At 41.3% G+C, this 19,484-nt stretch overlaps 1 protein-coding gene across 4 annotated transcripts in view; it reads left to right on the forward strand.

Annotated features, from left to right (window-relative positions):
• Positions 1-18,751, forward strand: part of LOC138267355 (CD276 antigen-like) — a 103,390-nt gene extending 84,639 nt beyond the window's left edge. For all 4 annotated transcript variants that reach the window (XM_069216252.1, XM_069216254.1, XM_069216251.1 and 1 more), the window contains 3 exons: positions 306-377; positions 9,200-9,367; positions 14,449-18,751. In XM_069216252.1, coding sequence (XP_069072353.1) covers positions 306-377; positions 9,200-9,327 — 200 coding nt within the window. In that variant the 3' untranslated portion in view covers positions 9,328-9,367; positions 14,449-18,751. The remainder of the gene's footprint in view (positions 1-305; positions 378-9,199; positions 9,368-14,448) is intronic.
• Positions 18,752-19,484: the final 733 nt, after the last annotated feature.

The following is a 19,484-nucleotide window of genomic DNA, read 5'->3' on the forward strand; positions in this document are numbered from 1 at the left end:
TAGGATGTTGGAAAAAAAGGACGCAAATTTGGCGTGGTTTGCTTATGTGGACAAAAAGTTATGAAGCCCTAAGCGCGAACTACCCCAAATAGCCAAAAAAGGGCTCAGCACTGGGGGGGGGGGGAAAGGCCCAGCAGCTAAGGGGTTAAGAATATAGCAACAGAATCAAAGATAGAATGTCATAAGGAACAATGGACCCACACTCGGATGTCCAGCTCGGATTACTGTAATAAACTGTTAAGTGCTAAACGAATTTCAAGAACTTTACACCTAAATAATTAGTAATTTTATTTACATTTTTACAGGTTGGTTTTCCTCCCGTTTCAGAGACTCCAAGCAAAGTCAGCAGGAACACTGCACAGAAAGTAGCAAAAAAGGTACATTGTTTTAGTGAACATAAATTCTGAATGCTACATTTTACATGTATTTACACTGTTACTCTTCAAATGCTTTTTTTAATCTGTGGGATGATATTGTTATCTAATATTTAAAAAAGCTTAATTATGAGGAAATATTCCTGCCAAAAGTACTAATCTTTAAAATATGAATTGAGGAAAGATAGTGTTGTTCAGACAGGTTTTATTCAAAGATTTCTTAGGCTGAATAAAGCCTCAAACCAGTAACGCCCACAAAACAAGCATTAACTAACGATCTTCCTTTCCGGAAATTCATTCCAGTGAAGATGATTGATTGAAACCATTTATACGGTATTTTTCTTATTATATCAATTTATTAAATCAGAATGCTCACTGGTAACCAGCCTCTCTCCAGTTTACTGCTTACGAGGCATTTCCATATCTTTAACATGAGAAAAGAGGAAGAGGGAAAACTAGCATTGAACCGAAAAGGCAGTTTCAGATCATAAGTATCAATTCCTGCATGGCAAATATGGCTCTTGGTGTGCATCTCCAATTTGAATACAGAGGCATTGTGTAGTAATAGTTCCTGGAATGTTTACCCACGGAAGTTAAATTGTTTTGCGAGCAGTTAACAAAGAATTTAACAGGCTGAAAGCACTTATCATTTGAAGCAACAGCCTTTTGTCCTTTTTTGGTCAGCCATTCCTCATTTTGTTCTATGATGACCCATTTGATTAATGTAGGTCGAAATTGTGTCGACAGCCATTCGGCAAAAAAGACAATCATTGATTGATTCTGAACAGAAGAGACTGTTTTTAAGCAAGGAACTTCAAGAATTTGAAACACCTCTCTCCTTCCAAAAGAAGTTATTGTTGTTCTTTTGGCAGTTTCACTTCTTGTGATCACTTTCTGACACTATTTTTTCCCTTTTGAGCACCACATGGTAACTTGATACACTGAGCACCTATTGAATTTTTCCAAATTGATGCCTCCTTTATGCTCCGTTATACATTACTGTGAGAAAGTCTTTTTCATATCAAAAGCTTTTTGGTCATATCTTTTCTTTGCAATTGACTACATATAACAATACATTGTTTAGTACTGTATGACATTACAGGGAGTGCAGAATTATTAGGCAAATGAGTATTTTGACCACATCATCCTCTTTATGCATGTTGTCTTACTCCAAGCTGTATAGGCTCGAAAGCCTACTACCAATTAAGCATATTAGGTGATGTGCATCTCTGTAATGAGAAGGGGTGTGGTCTAATGACATCAACACCCTATATCAGGTGTGCATAATTATTAGGCAACTTCCTTTCCTTTGGCAAAATGGGTCAAAAGAAGGACTTGACAGGCTCAGAAAAGTCAAAAATAGTGAGATATCTTGCAGAGGGATGCAGCACTCTTAAAATTGCAAAGCTTCTGAAGCGTGATCATCGAACAATCAAGCGTTTCATTCAAAATAGTCAACAGGGTCGCAAGAAGCGTGTGGAAAAACCAAGGCGCAAAATAACTGCCCATGAACTGAGAAAAGTCAAGCGTGCAGCTGCCACGATGCCACTTGCCACCAGTTTGGCCATATTTCAGAGCTGCAACATCACTGGAGTGCCCAAAAGCACAAGGTGTGCAATACTCAGAGACATGGCCAAGGTAAGAAAGGCTGAAAGACGACCACCACTGAACAAGACACACAAGCTGAAACGTCAAGACTGGGCCAAGAAATATCTCAAGACTGATTTTTCTAAGGTTTTATGGACTGATGAAATGAGAGTGAGTCTTGATGGGCCAGATGGATGGGCCCGTGGCTGGATTGGTAAAGGGCAGAGAGCTCCAGTCCGACTCAGACGCCAGCAAGGTGGAGGTGGAGTACTGGTTTGGGCTGGTATCATCAAAGATGAGCTTGTGGGGCCTTTTCGGGTTGAGGATGGAGTCAAGCTCAACTCCCAGTCCTACTGCCAGTTCCTGGAAGACACCTTCTTCAAGCAGTGGTACAGGAAGAAGTCTGCATCCTTCAAGAAAAACATGATTTTCATGCAGGACAATGCTCCATCACACGCGTCCAAGTACTCCACAGCGTGGCTGGCAAGAAAGGGTATAAAAGAAGGAAATCTAATGACATGGCCTCCTTGTTCACCTGATCTGAACCCCATTGAGAACCTGTGGTCCATCATCAAATGTGAGATTTACAAGGAGGGAAAACAGTACACCTCTCTGAACAGTGTCTGGGAGGCTGTGGTTGCTGCTGCACGCAATGTTGATGGTGAACAGATCAAAACACTGACAGAATCCATGGATGGCAGGCTTTTGAGTGTCCTTGCAAAGAAAGGTGGCTATATTGGTCACTGATTTGTTTTTGTTTTGTTTTTGAATGTCAGAAATGTATATTTGTGAATGTTGAGATGTTATATTGGTTTCACTGGTAATAATAAATAATTGAAATGGGTATATATTTTTTTTTGTTAAGTTGCCTAATAATTATGCACAGTAATAGTCACCTGCACACACAGATATCCCCCTAACATAGCTAAAACTAAAAACAAACTACAAACTACTTCCAAAAATATTCAGCTTTGATATTAATGAGTTTTTTGGGTTCATTGAGAACATGGTTGTTGTTCAATAATAAAATGAATCCTCAAAAATACTACTTGCCTAATAATTCTGCACTCCCTGTATAATGTTACCTACGTGGGCTCTGTTGCTATAAAAAGCTAAAAAATCAAGCATTACTGAACAATGTTAGCTCATGAAATGAACTATTATATTGTGCAGGACAAATTTATAGATCCAGTGGAAACTGTGTAATCATGTAGTAACAATAATAACTCCTAATGAAAATTGGCTAACCATATCATAAACGAAAAAAATTGAAATTTCTTCCAAAAGAACTAGCCATATTTTATTCAAAAGAAATAAATGTATAATGAAAAAGACATTAATATAAACGGTAGATTTTATTCTTACCTGTATACATGAGGCATAGATATTATTTGTTAACCACTAACAACAAAAACAAACAGTGCAATTGATTAAAGCAGTCTTATTACAACTCAATAAAACCTAATTAACTAATCGCCCTCAACCTTACTGCTGCAGACACAATCTACACAGAGGCTTCTAAAAATTATGTAAAACATTTTAGCTTTATTCTAGCTGATGAAACAGAGATTGATGCCTAATTGGCTGTCTAAGGACACTTGGGCCAGTCTTCCTCAGGACCACGCAAGCAGTCTCAGTGTGTATTTGGGTCTAAAAATACAAATCTTAATATTATAACATTGAAAATAAAGGTTTTTATATCATCCAGATAGACTTTTAAAAAGTTATCTTGCCATTTTGTTAACTCCAAGAATTTGCCCTTTATATGTTGCACATTTACGTTTCAACTGTGACCATAATTTGAAGAGCCTTTGAGGACGAAGTGTTTTATTCTCAATTTGGGTTCATGTGTCACACAAGTCAGCTGCCTTTCTAATGTGCCTGTATATGCCACATATACAAGCTTGGTTGAGTGATTAACATGGATAGGACTGAATTAATGTGGGATGCAAGCAGCTTACTGAAAATATAGAGGTAGAAGCCTTGTGGTTTATACATTTGATATTCCTGATTAAGGTTTGATCATTATTAGTTTGTAATTTAGGCTAAGCTAGCAGGGTATGTCTCACAGATGTAAGTAGTGTGCATGGACTGACGAATGCCCTGTGGCAGTGTCTAGATTTTTTGGTGTATTTGATTTAGCAACAATTTGATCATGAGTGGAGCCATTGCAATGGGTAGGTGAGGACTAAAGTTAAAGGAGCTAGGAACATCTGTCATCGGCATGCTTAACGTATTGAAGATCAAAGTCCCCAAGACAGATATTCTCACATGAACACGGGAGTAGGCAGGTAAGGTGCAGTCCTTCACAAATGTGCTGTTAGTTCAGGAGATGAGGGACATAGGTGATGTCCAGCCTGAAATGTTTTTGGCTGCCAAATGTTAGCTTGACAGTAGGGCATTTTAAGGATGAGAAATTGTGGGACTGGATTAACTTGAGGGTATTTTCGGTTGTTAAATGCCACACCACCTCCAGGTTTAGAGGTATTATCATTTTAATTATGAAGCAGCTTAACACATTGGTGGTTGAAGAAGGAAGTGAACCAGGCAGTTTTATTCTTTGATTTGTATCAGAGTTGGAAGACTGTAAGTTTAGAGACGATGCTCTACAGTTATGTCCTGTACAGCTACTGGGGTGGAATTGTATATTTCAATAGTTCATATGTTGTGGTTTATAACGGGTGGATTTGTACATTTCAGTGGTCCATATGTTGTGGTTTATAAGAAAGGGGGATTACTTAGCAAGCCAACATAGTGTCATGTCTTTAAAGTCTGGATATTTGGATAGTGTGTGTTAGACCTGACAGTTTTAGGGTGGTCTTCCCCCCAACTTTTTACCTACCTATTCCATTTTTCTGACCTCGTTTTTGCTACTGCTAACTAGTGCTAAGGTGCCTGTGCGCTCTTCATAAAACATGGTTTGTTTGGCATATACCCAACTGACTTATTTAGTTTACTTAGAAGTCCCTAGTAAAGTGCTCTACATGTGCCCAGGGCCTGCAAATTAAATGCTGTCTGTGGGCCTGCAGCACGTACTGTGCCAACCACTTAAGTAACCCTTTAACCATTCCTCCGGCATACCATTGCAGAGCCTCTGTGTACTGTTTTGCACTGCCATGCCGATCTAGCAAAATAACTCTTTTGCCAGCCCCAAACCTTCCCTTTTTATGCATATTGTAGTGTGCCAGGGAGTGAATTGGGGCCTTGGCTGGAAAGCTGGAAAATGGTGTGAAGCACTATGATAAACTGGCTGTAACTCAAGCTAAAATGGAGGACAATGGCCTTCGACGAATGTGTGGTCGTTTTCTAGGAGTGCCTGTCCAGATCTGGGAAACGAGATCCTTGATGGGATTCTGAAGGCAATATCTAGCGGGGTGCACTGAATTCACCACAGACAGATAACATCAATGTCCTCCAGGAGGTTTTGTGGACCTAAATTCCAAATGCTGTTTCCTTTAAACTGTTTTCTCAACAAGGTGGTGTACAGGATGCCAGCACATGCTATAAGGCATAGTGTACAATGCAGCTCATGTTCTAATATGTGACTTTCAGAAACGTGGAACCTAAGTAAACAAGCACTGGCAAAGCAATTGATCTGCCCTTGGCATGCCTGCATGTTTTTTGTTTACTTTTCAAACCTATACAATATGAACTAAGTGTACAAATATTTTAAAATGCAGCCATCCAGATGACTGTTTGCAAAACAAATTTGATAAATGCAATAAGTTCAACGTTTGTACAGTGCAGTCGGCCATGACCCGAAATATTTGCACAAAAACCCACCATGCAAATGCATGCTTATGTAAGTGGGAAAACTGAACAAATTACCACGCTCAGTGTTAACAGGCAAGCGATAATCGAGCTTGCAAGCATTCCTGACTAGAACACTTCTACTCTAGTGCACAGGTTGCCCCACGTGGATAAACTACGGGCTTCAGACATGTTTTATGTGTTCTCTGTTTTTTCGTACAATTTACCTGGTGGGGAGATATGCTCCAAATATGATATAATAGACGGTTTAAGGTCACCCTTTGTAGAACACTGTGCAGTGGGGAAGGCGGTGTAAAATATTGAAAAATGTAGCCACTCAACTGCATATGACGAATGAATGAATAAATGGACATAAAAGTATTCAAAGTGGGGAATTTATTTTGAAAATGCAATGAAATTACTACACAGCTTCTGGAAATCTCTGCTTACAAACACACAACAGACAATTGTTCATTTGTTCATGCAGCTAAAATAATTTTCTGATCACATATTAGTAAAACATTTTATTAACCCAATCCACCGGCAGATTCGTAATGCGCAGAGAGTTTGTGTTTAATACTTTTCATAACTTTGAACGGATTGTTTTTTTTTACTTTTGAAGTATTTAAATTCAATTTGCGTTTTTGAAAAGAAGAATTCTACTGATGACATAATTACTCGTGATTTAATACTGATTTTAGACTCCGACAGAGTTAGAGGACTGTGCAATCAATATGATTCTCTTTGCATTGTAAAATTCAAAACGAGACAAAAGGTGCAGGGAGATCGCAGCCAAGCAGAGCCCTTCAATACATTTTTCGCCGTTTTACCTGAAGTCGTTTCTTTTGGTAGAACAGAGTGGCAGCAGGGGAAAAGCTGGGGAACACAGTTCATGGCAAACAGCTTTTCAGATATGGGGCCACGTCACATTCTAATCAGTTTGTCAAAAGTACCCGGTTGGGTTTTTGGTTTAGCACCGCCAGACAGACTGGGTCCTCAAGTAAACTGCTGCTTCCATTACTTACGGTCCTTCTACTCTTGCATAGGTTTTCTGCAATTCAGATTACTTGTGAGATTCTCAGAAAAGCCAGACTGATCAGTCACAGTCATCCAGCTTTTTTCTTGGGATCCTTGAGAGCTGCTAGCTCTCGCGAGAAAAGAAGGCCCATGATACGGTCCCAAGAGAGAATGTTGATCACTACATTTTCCGAGTGTGACAACTTGACAGACTGATACAGAACAAAACACAAAAGGGGAAAGAAGGAGCAAGAGAGTGAATGCACAACAGTGATAAAGGGAGAAAGGAGGGACGACAAAAATCCCTCTAAAGTGAGATAAAGGAGTTGGGAGTGCCTGGTGGTGGATTATCGAGGCAGGGATTTGAATCAAGACTATGCAGCTGAGGTATCCGGCACCCTAACCTTCGACGGCACCCGCTTGTGGCTTCTGAGCAAAACCTTGGGACCCGCACTCATTCTTTAACAAATTAAGCTTCGATGAAGGGGCACGTCCTGTTCTCAGCCAGACATATCGACTTTGATTCCACAGGTTATGTTCCTGCTTCTGGAACGAGTTTTATCTGTGTCAGCAATATGCTCAAACTTAACACAACGATCTCCAGAGTTGCCTTGTGCAGGGGAGAGTAAGGACGGAATATTTGCTAACATTTGGATGCAGGAACGAGAGAATTTCTGAAGTGGAGGCACGTTTAGGTGAAGGAAAGCAAATATAAAGTATTGTTTTGGCTTTTAAAATCTTGAGTCTCCTCCCTGACGTGTTTTTTAGCATATGTGGGACACGGACAAGGGAAGAGGGACTAGAAACACAGTGGAGGGAAGGTAGACATGAGAGAGGGCAGGACGAGACTGATAGAGCGGCAGAGTAGCTGTGTGCAACAGCCACGTGTTTTACATTCTCACAAAGCCTCGAGGCGTATATGTATGTATTTGCATTGTGAATTTTGAGACAAGCCGGCCCTAAAACAGGTGAGAATAGTATTTTCTCTCTACAAAAATAAGGTATGTACTTGCACAAATGCTGTGATCACGTTATACAACCTCCTCAATATGCCATCTTGGATTAAGCCGTTTAGCACTACAAAATAAAATCGGATTTATTTTGGTTTGATCAAATGGGGTGGGGGCAAGTGCAGGGTAATTTTATTCTGGTTGCACACCGAGGGAGATAGTTCATGTGCACTTGGTGTTTTTTTTTTTTTTCAATGGTTATAGCAACACCTTTATTTTAGGATGAACACATATGTGATTGAGCCACATCAATAATAACAGCCCATTGCATTGAGAATGCACAACACATTGTCTATTGAACAAGAATACTGATGTGGATGGCACCATGTCTATTGTGTGGCAGGCAGTGAACTTTTTAAGTGACCTGTCGGCAGATTATGAATCACTGCAGATATTTCAAGGGAAGAAGTTCTACACAAATACTCTCACATACTCTTGGATTCATTTGTGAATTGCTTCAAAACTCCACTTAAGTAAGAAAGGGGCACAGTCTGTTGAATATTTCTTAAATACTCATGTTATTCCCATTTTGGATACTTTATAGCAAATTCACTAAGGCGTAACAGAACGCTACAGTAATTGTAGAGGCAGTGTTGATTCCAATTTAGCCTCAGTATGGCTCTGTAGATCCCTTGGGGGTGGGGTGGTTGAAACTTCCCCTTATTCTGTTTATTGAGCTTTGGTGTACATTGTAAGAAAGAACATAAATACAAATGTGGTTTGTAGCTGCTGGTTGTCATTTTTAGGTTGAACATATTTTTGATGGTTACAGGCTGTTTCCATTACTTGCGTGTGAGTGGGAATGGGGTGTGATGGGGTACCCAGGAAGTGGGGATAGTGGTCCAGTCAATTGCAACTTTTGAGCATTGTATAGTCACTGTGTAAACTAAGGTACAAATACTAACCAGTTAATAATGTGTAGAATAAGTGCTAGGTCTCTCATCAAGAGGTCACTTCAGCTTGCAATGCCCCTGCCGCACAATACAACTACTAACTGTCTCACTCCTACAGGTGTTACAACTGGGACTAGTCTGGGTTGGTTAGGAGGTAATAATTATTAATTCAATATACATTTAAAATTACTAACTATTGTTGTGGTCATCCCTAAATTAGCCAGATAGTGCCACCTTGTGGTAGTCTGCCAAAAGCGTCGGTGCTGACAGTTAAGTGCCAGAGATGAGCACCTGAAACCACCAGCACAAATTAAGCTCTGGAACGAAGTCTTTCTAAGTTACAGTGGTGTCCAATAAATGTTAAAAAAGGATGGTTGTATGCCATATAAGATTTTCAAGTTAAAGGCATAAAATAAATGAAAATCTTTACGTAGTTCATGGTTATACTGGATGCCTCCACCACTCCTCTATCTATGTTGTGGACCCTGATTGTGGACTCTTGTTGAGATAGAAAACATTGTTGTTTCCTTCTTTATTCCTTGATGGAGAGTTTGTGTCTCTTTGACAGATGCAGAAACGCCAAACATTTCAGAACCTCCACGAGAGGAGGCACAGATCAATATTAGTGATGAAGACAACCCGGATCATAGTACTGTGGACAGCATGGAAGGACTGCTTAAGAATGAGAAAACTTGAGACCTGACCGATGACTGATGGAAAGCATGCCTTGTGCCAGGTACTGTTATGGTGTGCCTCGATCCCCAATTCAGCAACACCAGAATCTTCTAATACATTAATTCAATTTACCCCTAATAGTGACACATCCAAATGTGAACCAGAACACCCACAACTTTAGAATACTGATGCCCTTCTTCTTTTGCTGCCATGCAAAGTTTACTTTTTAGGAACACATTTAGTGCTGTGAAAACATTGAAATAAAGGCATTCTCTCCAAGTAAAAGGCTCACATCTCACAAGAGGCCAGAGTACATATATTTTAAAGCAGAAGGTTCATTGAAAACTCCTGTTTATTTTCATTATTTAGAAGTCTGCAGAAGAATTCGTAAACACAATACCTGCTTTCCCTGCCTCCACAGTTCAGACTCAAATTGACACCTCTCAGAGTCTCCAGGTGTAGAGATTAATATATGAGGCATTGATTATTGGTGTAATGATGGTGCTGTGAAAACATGTTTGTGTTCTAACTGGGTAGCAAACATGTTTGCATGGTGGCTGGGGAAAAAAATAAATCTATCTCGATAGGTTGTGTATCTGAATATAGGTAATACTCACAGATTAAAGAAGATGATCAACGGCAGTGTCCGATATCTATGAGCAGCAATCTATATACTGTCCACATGAATAAATAAATAATTGAATACAGTCAAACACCATTCTGTCTCCTGGACCGAAGTGCCACTGCATTGACCTTAGAGGATTTGCGCATCACCTGCAATGACAGTGGGTGCTGCTCGTCCAGTTACATTTGAATCTGTTTTCTATTATATGTCTATTTATTGAAATCCCAGCTGTTGAGATAAGTCTCACTGGTGTGTGAATTAGTTGTTAATTCACAGATGATGTGTATTAATACTTTACATACAAGATTTCTTTACCCAAGATTTACTACATCATAAAAAGCCTGCAATGTAATAGAGACTAAGGGCCTCATTACAAGGCTTGTGGTCCAAGGATTGCCAGCCTAACGGTAACGGTCAGACCGCCGCAACTGTGGCGGTTCGACTGCCACATTACAACCCTGACTGGTGGGCCCGCCGACCCCGCCAGGATCGTGGTTCCCAATGTGGTGACGGCGGTCGGCGTTGTACTCAGCCAGGGCGGCACTGAACTCAGTGCCACCTGGCTGATTACAACTCAGCTTTCCGTCAGCCTTTCGATGGTGGGGACCCCACCATGGAAAGGCTGGCAGAAAGCCAGTGCCAGGGTCCCCCTGCTAAGCAAAATCGTAATATGCACTGCCTGCACTGCAGACAGTGTGCATTCCGATGGTACTGGTGTGCTACGATATTGGCCCCTGCTCCCTTAAAGGAGCAGAGGCCGATATCATCACACTGTTCCCTCCAGTTTGCCTGGTGAGAATGCGTAATACAGTTGGGGGAGGGAGGTGTCACCGGTACGACACTGGCGTCCTCTCTGCGAGCTTGTCGGTTTGCTCATTTGGCTGCCAAACTCATATTGAGGCCCTAAGCCTACCCATCTCAAAAAATAGTGTTAGGAAAGCAGGATTGTTGCATCATACAAATTCATACTTCAACTCGGGCAGAGTGGTCTTACAATGGGAGAATGTCCAACTGCCCAGAGAGATAGCTATAGCTTAGAAAGACCTTACATTGAGGGCCTGATTGAGACTGGCGCCAGTCTCGCAGTGGCGGTCAGAGCCACCGCTGCTGTGGCGGTCAGATCGCTAGGGTCCCGCCACCACCGCCAGGATCCATGATCCAGACGGCCTGGTGATGGGGGAAATCATAATCCACCAAGGCAGCATTTCAACGTCATGAAAAGGCTGGCAGAGAACAGGTGCATGGGGCCACAGTGGGGCCCAGGCACTGGCCATGCACTTGCCCAGCACTGTCACGATGTTCAGACAGTGAGCATTGCGAGGGTGCTGGTGCACCCTGCGGGCTACAGCATTGCTGCCAGCTCGATTACGAGCTTGAGACAATGCTGTAGCCTGTTTCCCGCTAGGCTCGTGGGTGGGAACCAAGATTTCCGCCCGCCAACCTAGCGGGAAACTCCTAATAGGTCAGACGGGGTGGTCACCATGAAGGCGGAGGCCACCCTGTCGGGAGTTTGACGGACGGGCTTTTCCATCCACCAAACTCAGAATTAGGGTCCAAATCATTCATAACCAATACCATCAGTTTAAAGGGACGACCCCACCAAACAGACCAGGCTCTAGCTTAGAGACACCATCCGCACAAACCAATTTTGCCAACTCAAGGAGACAAATAATGATTGATCAGGAAGTCTTTACTCGAGAAGGAGTACTCTACCATTTATAGAGCAGTTGAGAGACATCCTTCTGCTTTACAGACTAATGCTACCAATATTGGGCACTGTTTCTATCCTGTATCACCAGCATGACCTGCTGAGAAACACTGAGAAGCTGTATGACCCTACAACATACAATGCCTAATGAGATTGAATCTGCCACCATATAAACAGAACCTCCCAATGACAGACAGCGGTACATCATACAAATCAGTATTATAGAACTGAGAGAGTCATCAACAGTATGCTGAAAGAAGTCCCAGTGAGTTATGCACTCAGGCCCTCATTTCCACCACAGCGTTCAGAGGACTGCTGCAGTATAGGTGGCGTTCCCACCAGTGAAGACCACCACATATTGAGCATGGAGGTGTGGCCAACTAGAAACAGCCACACCGCCGCCAGCCCCACCAGTGCAGACGGACCGCCGCAGCCGGCAGGGGCATTCTGTGGATCAGCAGCATGCCTCACTCTGCCGTCTGTATTACGAGGGTGCAAACCTGGTGGTAACGCACCCTACGACATGAAAAAACATTCCTTTCGCACCTACATGCACCCCAACACCTACACATTCCCATGCAGGCAAACACACATGCCCGCACACACACCACAAACATACTTTTCGCAACACCCCCCATTACAGTCGTCCCACCTACCTGTCTGGACCACACAGCAGCCCGCGTCTAGGAGGCCGTCTGGTAGGGGGCAGATGATGGCACCCAGTTGGTTGGTGTATGGCGGTGCGAACCGCCAGTGGTTCCCCGCCGTGTAGTGACTTGCCACGTAATATGGCGGGCAGAGTCATGGCAATGCTGGTGGTGGGACCTCCTCTATCCCGCCCTAGCGGTTTTGTAATCCGACTGTATTTGGGCTGTCTCCTGTGCTTGTATCGTAATGCAGCTGTCAGGAGACCTCCATCACTGGCAGTATTTCGGCAGCCGCGAGCGCAGTGGTCATGCAGAAATACTGCCAAACATGTAACGAGGGCCTCCGTGTGTTGTAGGTCTGAAGCCTAGACCCGGCAAGTTTTTCTCAGAGAATATAATAGGTAGCGCATAGAAAATGCAAAGTGGGAGATGGAGTGTTATATAAAAAATCTGACAATAATGTCAAAACCACTTTAAACTAAGAGACTCTATCACCTTGCAAAAAAGGCACCCGTTTGAAGATACTTTTGCACCGTGCAAAATAATACTGTCAACACAGAGAAGTGCAACCACCCAGACAAATCAAGTGGGCTACCAAATTAATTCTTACTGCTCAGAAATGGTCCAGACATAAAAATCTAAAACCCAGATCAGCTGTACTGTCCAACCCCCCAATACTGAAGCAGTCTGTTTATATTTTAAAACCACCACCAGCCAATAGAATGTATCAACAATATGGCCCACTAGCTCATATGGTCTATCCACACTTACAAACTTAAGCTATGGCTTGTGTCTGGCCACATTAAAACAAATGCTGTTAGCATTGTTCCCATTGGAGACCCAAAAACAGGGCAAAGTGATCACTCTACATACAAAAAAGGGATCTAGCTCACTACTGCCACCTACACAAATTGCAAGGAACCCAGCTCCCAGAAACTCTCATACTTTTAAATTAGTGATACCCTCACTCAGCATGACCATCACATAGCCAAGGTTCAAAGTCTCTGGCACCGAAATACCACTATAGGCACAGAAACAAAGGCTGCAGGGTCACAGAGAGGGTATAATGTGCACAAAACACAGGTACAAACAGTTGAAGATGTTTCTACCCACATAAGTTAATAGATAAACAGTACCTGCTATAATACCTAGACCTCCTTCTCAGAAAGGCTGTTTCATATGCAGAATATTTATTTGCAGGTCATGCAACAAACAAAGTTACAACATCTGCTCAGAAAGAGCACCCCATACATGCTTAATCGAAATTGACTTTGTAAAGAACACCTACATTACAAATGCTTCCTTTGGCACTAAAGACAGATTGACTGCAATCAAAGGGACATTAGACTAAGAGGGAGAGTAAGAAACATTTGCTGTTTCTAAAACCAGCATGTTAACACTTGAATACATGCAAACCAAGACTTTGATTTTGAGATACCACCTCATACTTTAAAAAAGCACCTGAACTCATAGACTACTTCTCAACAGAATACCCAAGAACCCCTACTTGGAAATTCTATCTAATCCATGCAAGCCAGGGACCCAGGTTTAAAAGACCATAGTATAGACATACTCTGTGAGCTGCAGTTTGGTTAGACCTCAGTACACGCTTTCAAAGGCCTCCATTTCATAAAACAATAAAATCAAAGTCATTAACCCCGAAACCATCCCATACATAAATCGTTATGTCCAGATCTCAGAGATATTCTGATATACAGATAGCAAAGACCTCAACTCCTACATAACATCACGACACAAACATGTGGCCCCTTATCACTCAAAGACCACCTCATACAAACAAAGCAGAGCCCCCACTTTGGCAAGACAGTATCTCAGAGAAAACACAGACGGTTATAGCCCAGAAAGGTCACCCCAAACACACAAAAAAAGACCCCAGCTCTACAAAATAGTTAGATATAAAACCCAAAGGTATACACAAATGTAGACCCCAGGGCAGCAAGGCCATACCAGAAACTCAAAGTAGACCCCAGTTAAGAAAGGCAGATGTATACTCGAGAACCAAGGCTTTTTGTTCGAAAGACTACCCACACCCTTACATGCTAGTTGACTGTAAGCGTACTGTGAACAATGTTTTATTACTCTTTCACCTGCAGTCTGTAACACAGTATTTTCTTTCTGTTTTTTCTTTTTTGCTTGTGAAGAACCGCAGTGATCCACTTCCAGACAGTTCTTCCCTACAGATCCTTGTTCATCTACAAGCAATGGCCTACTCTGGTCCCTGGAGCATTTTGGATTTGTTACTACTGTTCACTGATAACACTGTTGAACAGGAATAGTGAGGTGAGAGTCACAATTTACACATTCCAGACTAGATACTTCACTAGGCTAACTACTATGGGCCTGATTATGAGTTTGGCGGGCTTAAGATTAAGATCCTGGAGGTCGGACCGCCAGGAGACCCCCGCCAGGATTATTGATCCCGACGGGTTGGCGACAGTCAAAGTCAGGGTCAGCCACGGTGCCAAGGTCAGTGCTGCAGCACGGATTCCGCTGGAACGTCGTAATACAATATTTCCACAGGGCAGGCCGGTGGAAACATCGTAATACAATGGGAGGGCTTGTCGGCTGTCTTCTTCCCACGGCTTTGGCGGTCCACTTTTAGGACTGCCAAAGTCATAATCAGGCACCATATCTCCAATAAAATGTGCTGAGCAGACATCAAACAACATTCGATGAGGAAGCATCTTCACCATACTGCGATGTTCAGTAGGAAAGAAAGATAATAGATGCAGTAAAAATGTTTAAGGACAACTCTTATGAAATGTTTATTTCAGTTTCATACCAGCACGTTAATGAATTGATTCAAGCAAAATGAACACATGCGGAGAACAAAACTGTAGTTTAATCAACTACAAGGTAAAATTTAGTGCTTTTTCTGAACTACCCTTCAGCATGTTGTTCCAAATATACAAGGCTCCAGTGTTGTCTCATTTAATGGATTATGAATAATGTTTCCCAGCTTATAAACTCTGAGCTGCCTTTGTTATGACTCATTCCTGTACCTAGAAGAGGTGGTCTCCCTACAGATGTGGACACCTGTGATATGGATGTAAAAACAAAGTTGTGTTCCCAATAATAGCTCTTGACATGAGGGCTCCTGGGCATGAAGCAAAGAAGATGTTTGAGCAGGGGATGAGTGGTGCAACAGTAGATGAGTCAAGCCCTCAAACACTGTTGCACAGATAACCACCTCAGAGGATGCTGAAAGTCCTGGAGTCGGCACTCTTATCAAGGAACAGCCTTCTCCCTGGAAGGCAATGCTGGAGCTGATATTTCAGGTCTTACCATTGCGAAAGTATGTGCGCAAATCTAAAGGCTTAAGTCGATGCGGCCACAGGCTTGCACTGGGTTTAACGTGTGTTTTTGCACGAAATGTTATCCTACTCAATCCACAGGTACCTGTAACCTGCACAGGGCAGTTTTATCCCTTCATAGTTATCACCTTTTTACAGGAGGTTCAAATGTTCAATACAACATCAGTGAGTCTACATAATAACTGAAGCAGTACAATTACAGGGTGAGGGTTTATGTCTGTGCATGATATGTTGGCATGTGGTCAAATGGTATGAGCAAATGTACTAATGCTATACTGATGTGTATTCACATGTTCATTAATGCACTGCAAAGGTCAAATTTCATGTCATAACCAAAGTAGAATGTCACTTAAATTCTTGAATATTCCAGGTATCACTTAACAGCAGAAACTAACTGGGCTCATACTCGCAAGGTATATTTAAAGAGCTAATCATCATGATTTAGAGTTTGGCGGATGGGATACCCCGTCACACATTTGAGGGCATCTAGTCGCCCTTATTACAGGGTCATATAATATAAACACTTGGAATAAAGCAGTCAAGATATTCGTCAGATTTGTGACTTAGTAACCCATCTGCCAAACTTTAAACAATGCATTGTGTCTATATGCATGAATGTAACTCCTTCATCACTACATGTTTTTAAATAGCATGCAACTTGTACACACCAACAAATCCACGGTCTGACTATAAATGCAGAAGACACAGAGACCCTGATATTAATACTTTTTTTTTTTTACCAATGTTGAGGGGGAAGCGGGGGTCCCGCTTGAGGCATCACTTCTCATGAGTCTTTACCTCTGTATATTATCTAATCATATCGGATGGGATTCCCTCTGACATGTTTAAAGCGGACCAGAACATATGGAGTCCATACATTAACAGGCTCTCCAACGCCATTTTGATTACCAAAACTTACCCTGAATCATGGAAAGAGGCAATTATTGTGCCCATACACAAGAAAGGAGAGAGGAATTCCCTGGGAAATTATAGACCCATCAGTCTTCTCGACAATCTTCAAAAAATATTTTGTCACCAATTGTTGAGCAGGCTGAGTAAATGGATAGTAGAGAACCAAATCCTAAATCACCTCCAAGCGGGTTTTAGAGGAGAAATCAGTACAATAGATCAGATATTCCGTTTTATCTCCATCAAATGGAAAGTTGTTGATGTAGACTTAGGTCATCTATATGTAGCATTTGTTGACCTAAAATCAGCCTTTGATTTAGTACCCCGCTACAAACTGTGGGAGGTCTTGTCTAAAACAGGAGTTCCTTGCTCTATTCAAAATATTATCAAAGATCTCTATACTGGTAATTATGGAAGAATCAGATGGGGCCGTCAAGGTGAATTAACTGAAAAATGTCCTACCGCTCGCGGCGTAAGACAAGGCTGTGTGCTTGCCACTACCTTATTTCTCCTTTTCATAAATGCATGTATTCCTTATCTTATGGAGTGTTCCAATGATGCCCCCAAACTAGGAGGGCAGAAGATCCCCTGCCTCCTATTTGCCGATGACACCTTGCTGATATCCCAAACAGCCACAGGTCTTTCAACCCTGCTCTCGAGGTTCATGGATTTCTGTAATGACCATGGCCTTGAAATTAATTGACTAAAAAACAAGTGTATGGTGTTTGGGGATAAAAAAGGCAGGATGCGACAACCTATCTATTTAGAGGGTGCCACGCTGAAAAGAGTTAGCGATTTTGACTGCCTAGGCCTGAAATTAGAAGACTCGCATAAGTGGCACTGTCATATCCAGAAGGCCACCCTCCGACTGAAACAACGGGCGAGTGGCATTGTAAGATTCGCAGCTAGATCTCCTAGCTTTGCCATGACGCCCGCTGTCGAAATTTACAAATCACAAGCAAGAGGGGGGGCCATTTATGGAGCCGAACTGTGGGGCCACTGTAGTTTAGACGATCTGACAAAGGTGGAAAACTCCTTCTTAAGGTCGTTGCTAAGAGTTCCTTCCAGCACCCCAATGCTCCCAATTCGAATGGATTTAAACCTGCCCCCCATCAGCCAGATCGCTGCACTTAGGCCCTTGTTATATTGGATTCGTCTATGGTCACTAGACTCCCTTGCTCCCTATAGATGTGGGCTAGTCAATTTGATGGCCAACAACACCAGTCCAAATATCAAGTGGTGTGTATACGTAGAACGGACCTTCTCACTACTTGGTTTGGGGTCTTACTGGAAGGACCCGCTATCTATCCCAAAAAATGCAACACAGACATTAAAGGACACATTCTGGCTCTATGTCCAACTTTTACAATTGTCTGCTGTCTCGCCATCTTCCATGACGGGCAACTTCCTACAATTCAAATGCCACTATGAATCTGTGCAATATATGGACATAGTTTCTTCCCCACATGCACATGCATTGTATATTAGATTCAGGATAGGCTCTCTTCCTCTGCGTACCCTTACATATAAATGGTCTAACACTAGTTGCACTTCTAAGATGTGCCCGATGGGCTGTGCCAGAGAAGAATCTATAACCCACATCCTTTTCCAATGCCCCGCATACCACAAACAGAGAGTCTGTTGGATTATTCCTTTATGTAGGAAAATGGGTTTTAAAAACTGTTCACTAGCTTTGAGAATTTTTAAATCTGACTCATCTGTTTTAGTGGCTTGCTGCCTGGCAAAATATCTAGATTCCATCTGGCATAATAGACTGAATATGCTAAAAAAAAAAAAAGGAAAAGCTAACAATGGATGCGGGGAGCGGTCATTGATGAATCCATTTTTGTATGCACTTATCACTTTACATTGCCTAGATGTAGTTCTTTCTTCTATTTTATGCTTAGATATTTTTATATTTTTAAACAGAAATGTCTTATTTTATGTGATATGTTTGGCTAGGTTTGTATTTGACTTTTAATACCCATTATGCATTTTTATGCAACTCTATAATATGGAATGAATTTCCAGTAGGAAAAATGCTTATGCCTAACATTTTTTATGTAGCTCAATCTCTTATGTTCGAAAATCTCTTTTATATAGCTTGCTGTTTTGCTAAACCACGAAACTGTTAATTGTGATGTGCTTTTATGGTATTTACTTTTACCGAAATAAAGCTAATGAATGAACTAATGATAATAAATAGCATATTACCATCTGTAAAAAAAAAAAAAAAACATAATTAAAGTTCAATTATGGTTATGAAATAAAATCAAAATCCTTTGAGATTCCCCAGTTCTGGTAAACTCCACAAACTTTGTCTCACTCACTGGCCATATAAACTATAACTCGGACACCAATTGCAAAGCACGTGACCTCGGTCATGACGTAAGAAATGGCTTCGCAAATGAAATAATATGTGAAGTCACTAGTGACATCCTTTATATTACCTTACTATTTACTTTAAGAATGATTTTACTATGGATGCAATATTATATCTTTGTGTGTACCCTGTGATTTAAATACTAAGGGCTTGATTCACAAAGGTAAACCATATTTTTAGTACTTTAGTTACTTTATGCTATCTCAAAATCATTCCTACTAAAAAAATAAAAACAATAGTAAGTCCAATATTATACATGGCTAGCCACTGGTACTGCTGCACTCGACCACTGGAAATAATTGAAGTAAGGAATTAAATTGCAACTCAATAGGAAATAATGCAACATTACATGATTTAAAATAGTTACAAATATTTATAAATATAACATGATTTAAAATATATAAAAAGTTTCTTTTATTATTTAAAATATTTTAATAACCTATTTTGAATCTAAAAAATGTGACAAATTTTTTAATTACATTAATTTTAATGATTTTTTTTTTTACATCACTTATTGTAAGTGCATATTAAAAATGTATACTTTTTTTAGGTGGAAACTGATTTTTGAATT

Source organism: Pleurodeles waltl, chromosome 12 (genome assembly GCF_031143425.1).
Source record: "Pleurodeles waltl isolate 20211129_DDA chromosome 12, aPleWal1.hap1.20221129, whole genome shotgun sequence".
In the NCBI taxonomy this organism is placed as follows: domain Eukaryota; kingdom Metazoa; phylum Chordata; class Amphibia; order Caudata; family Salamandridae; genus Pleurodeles; species Pleurodeles waltl.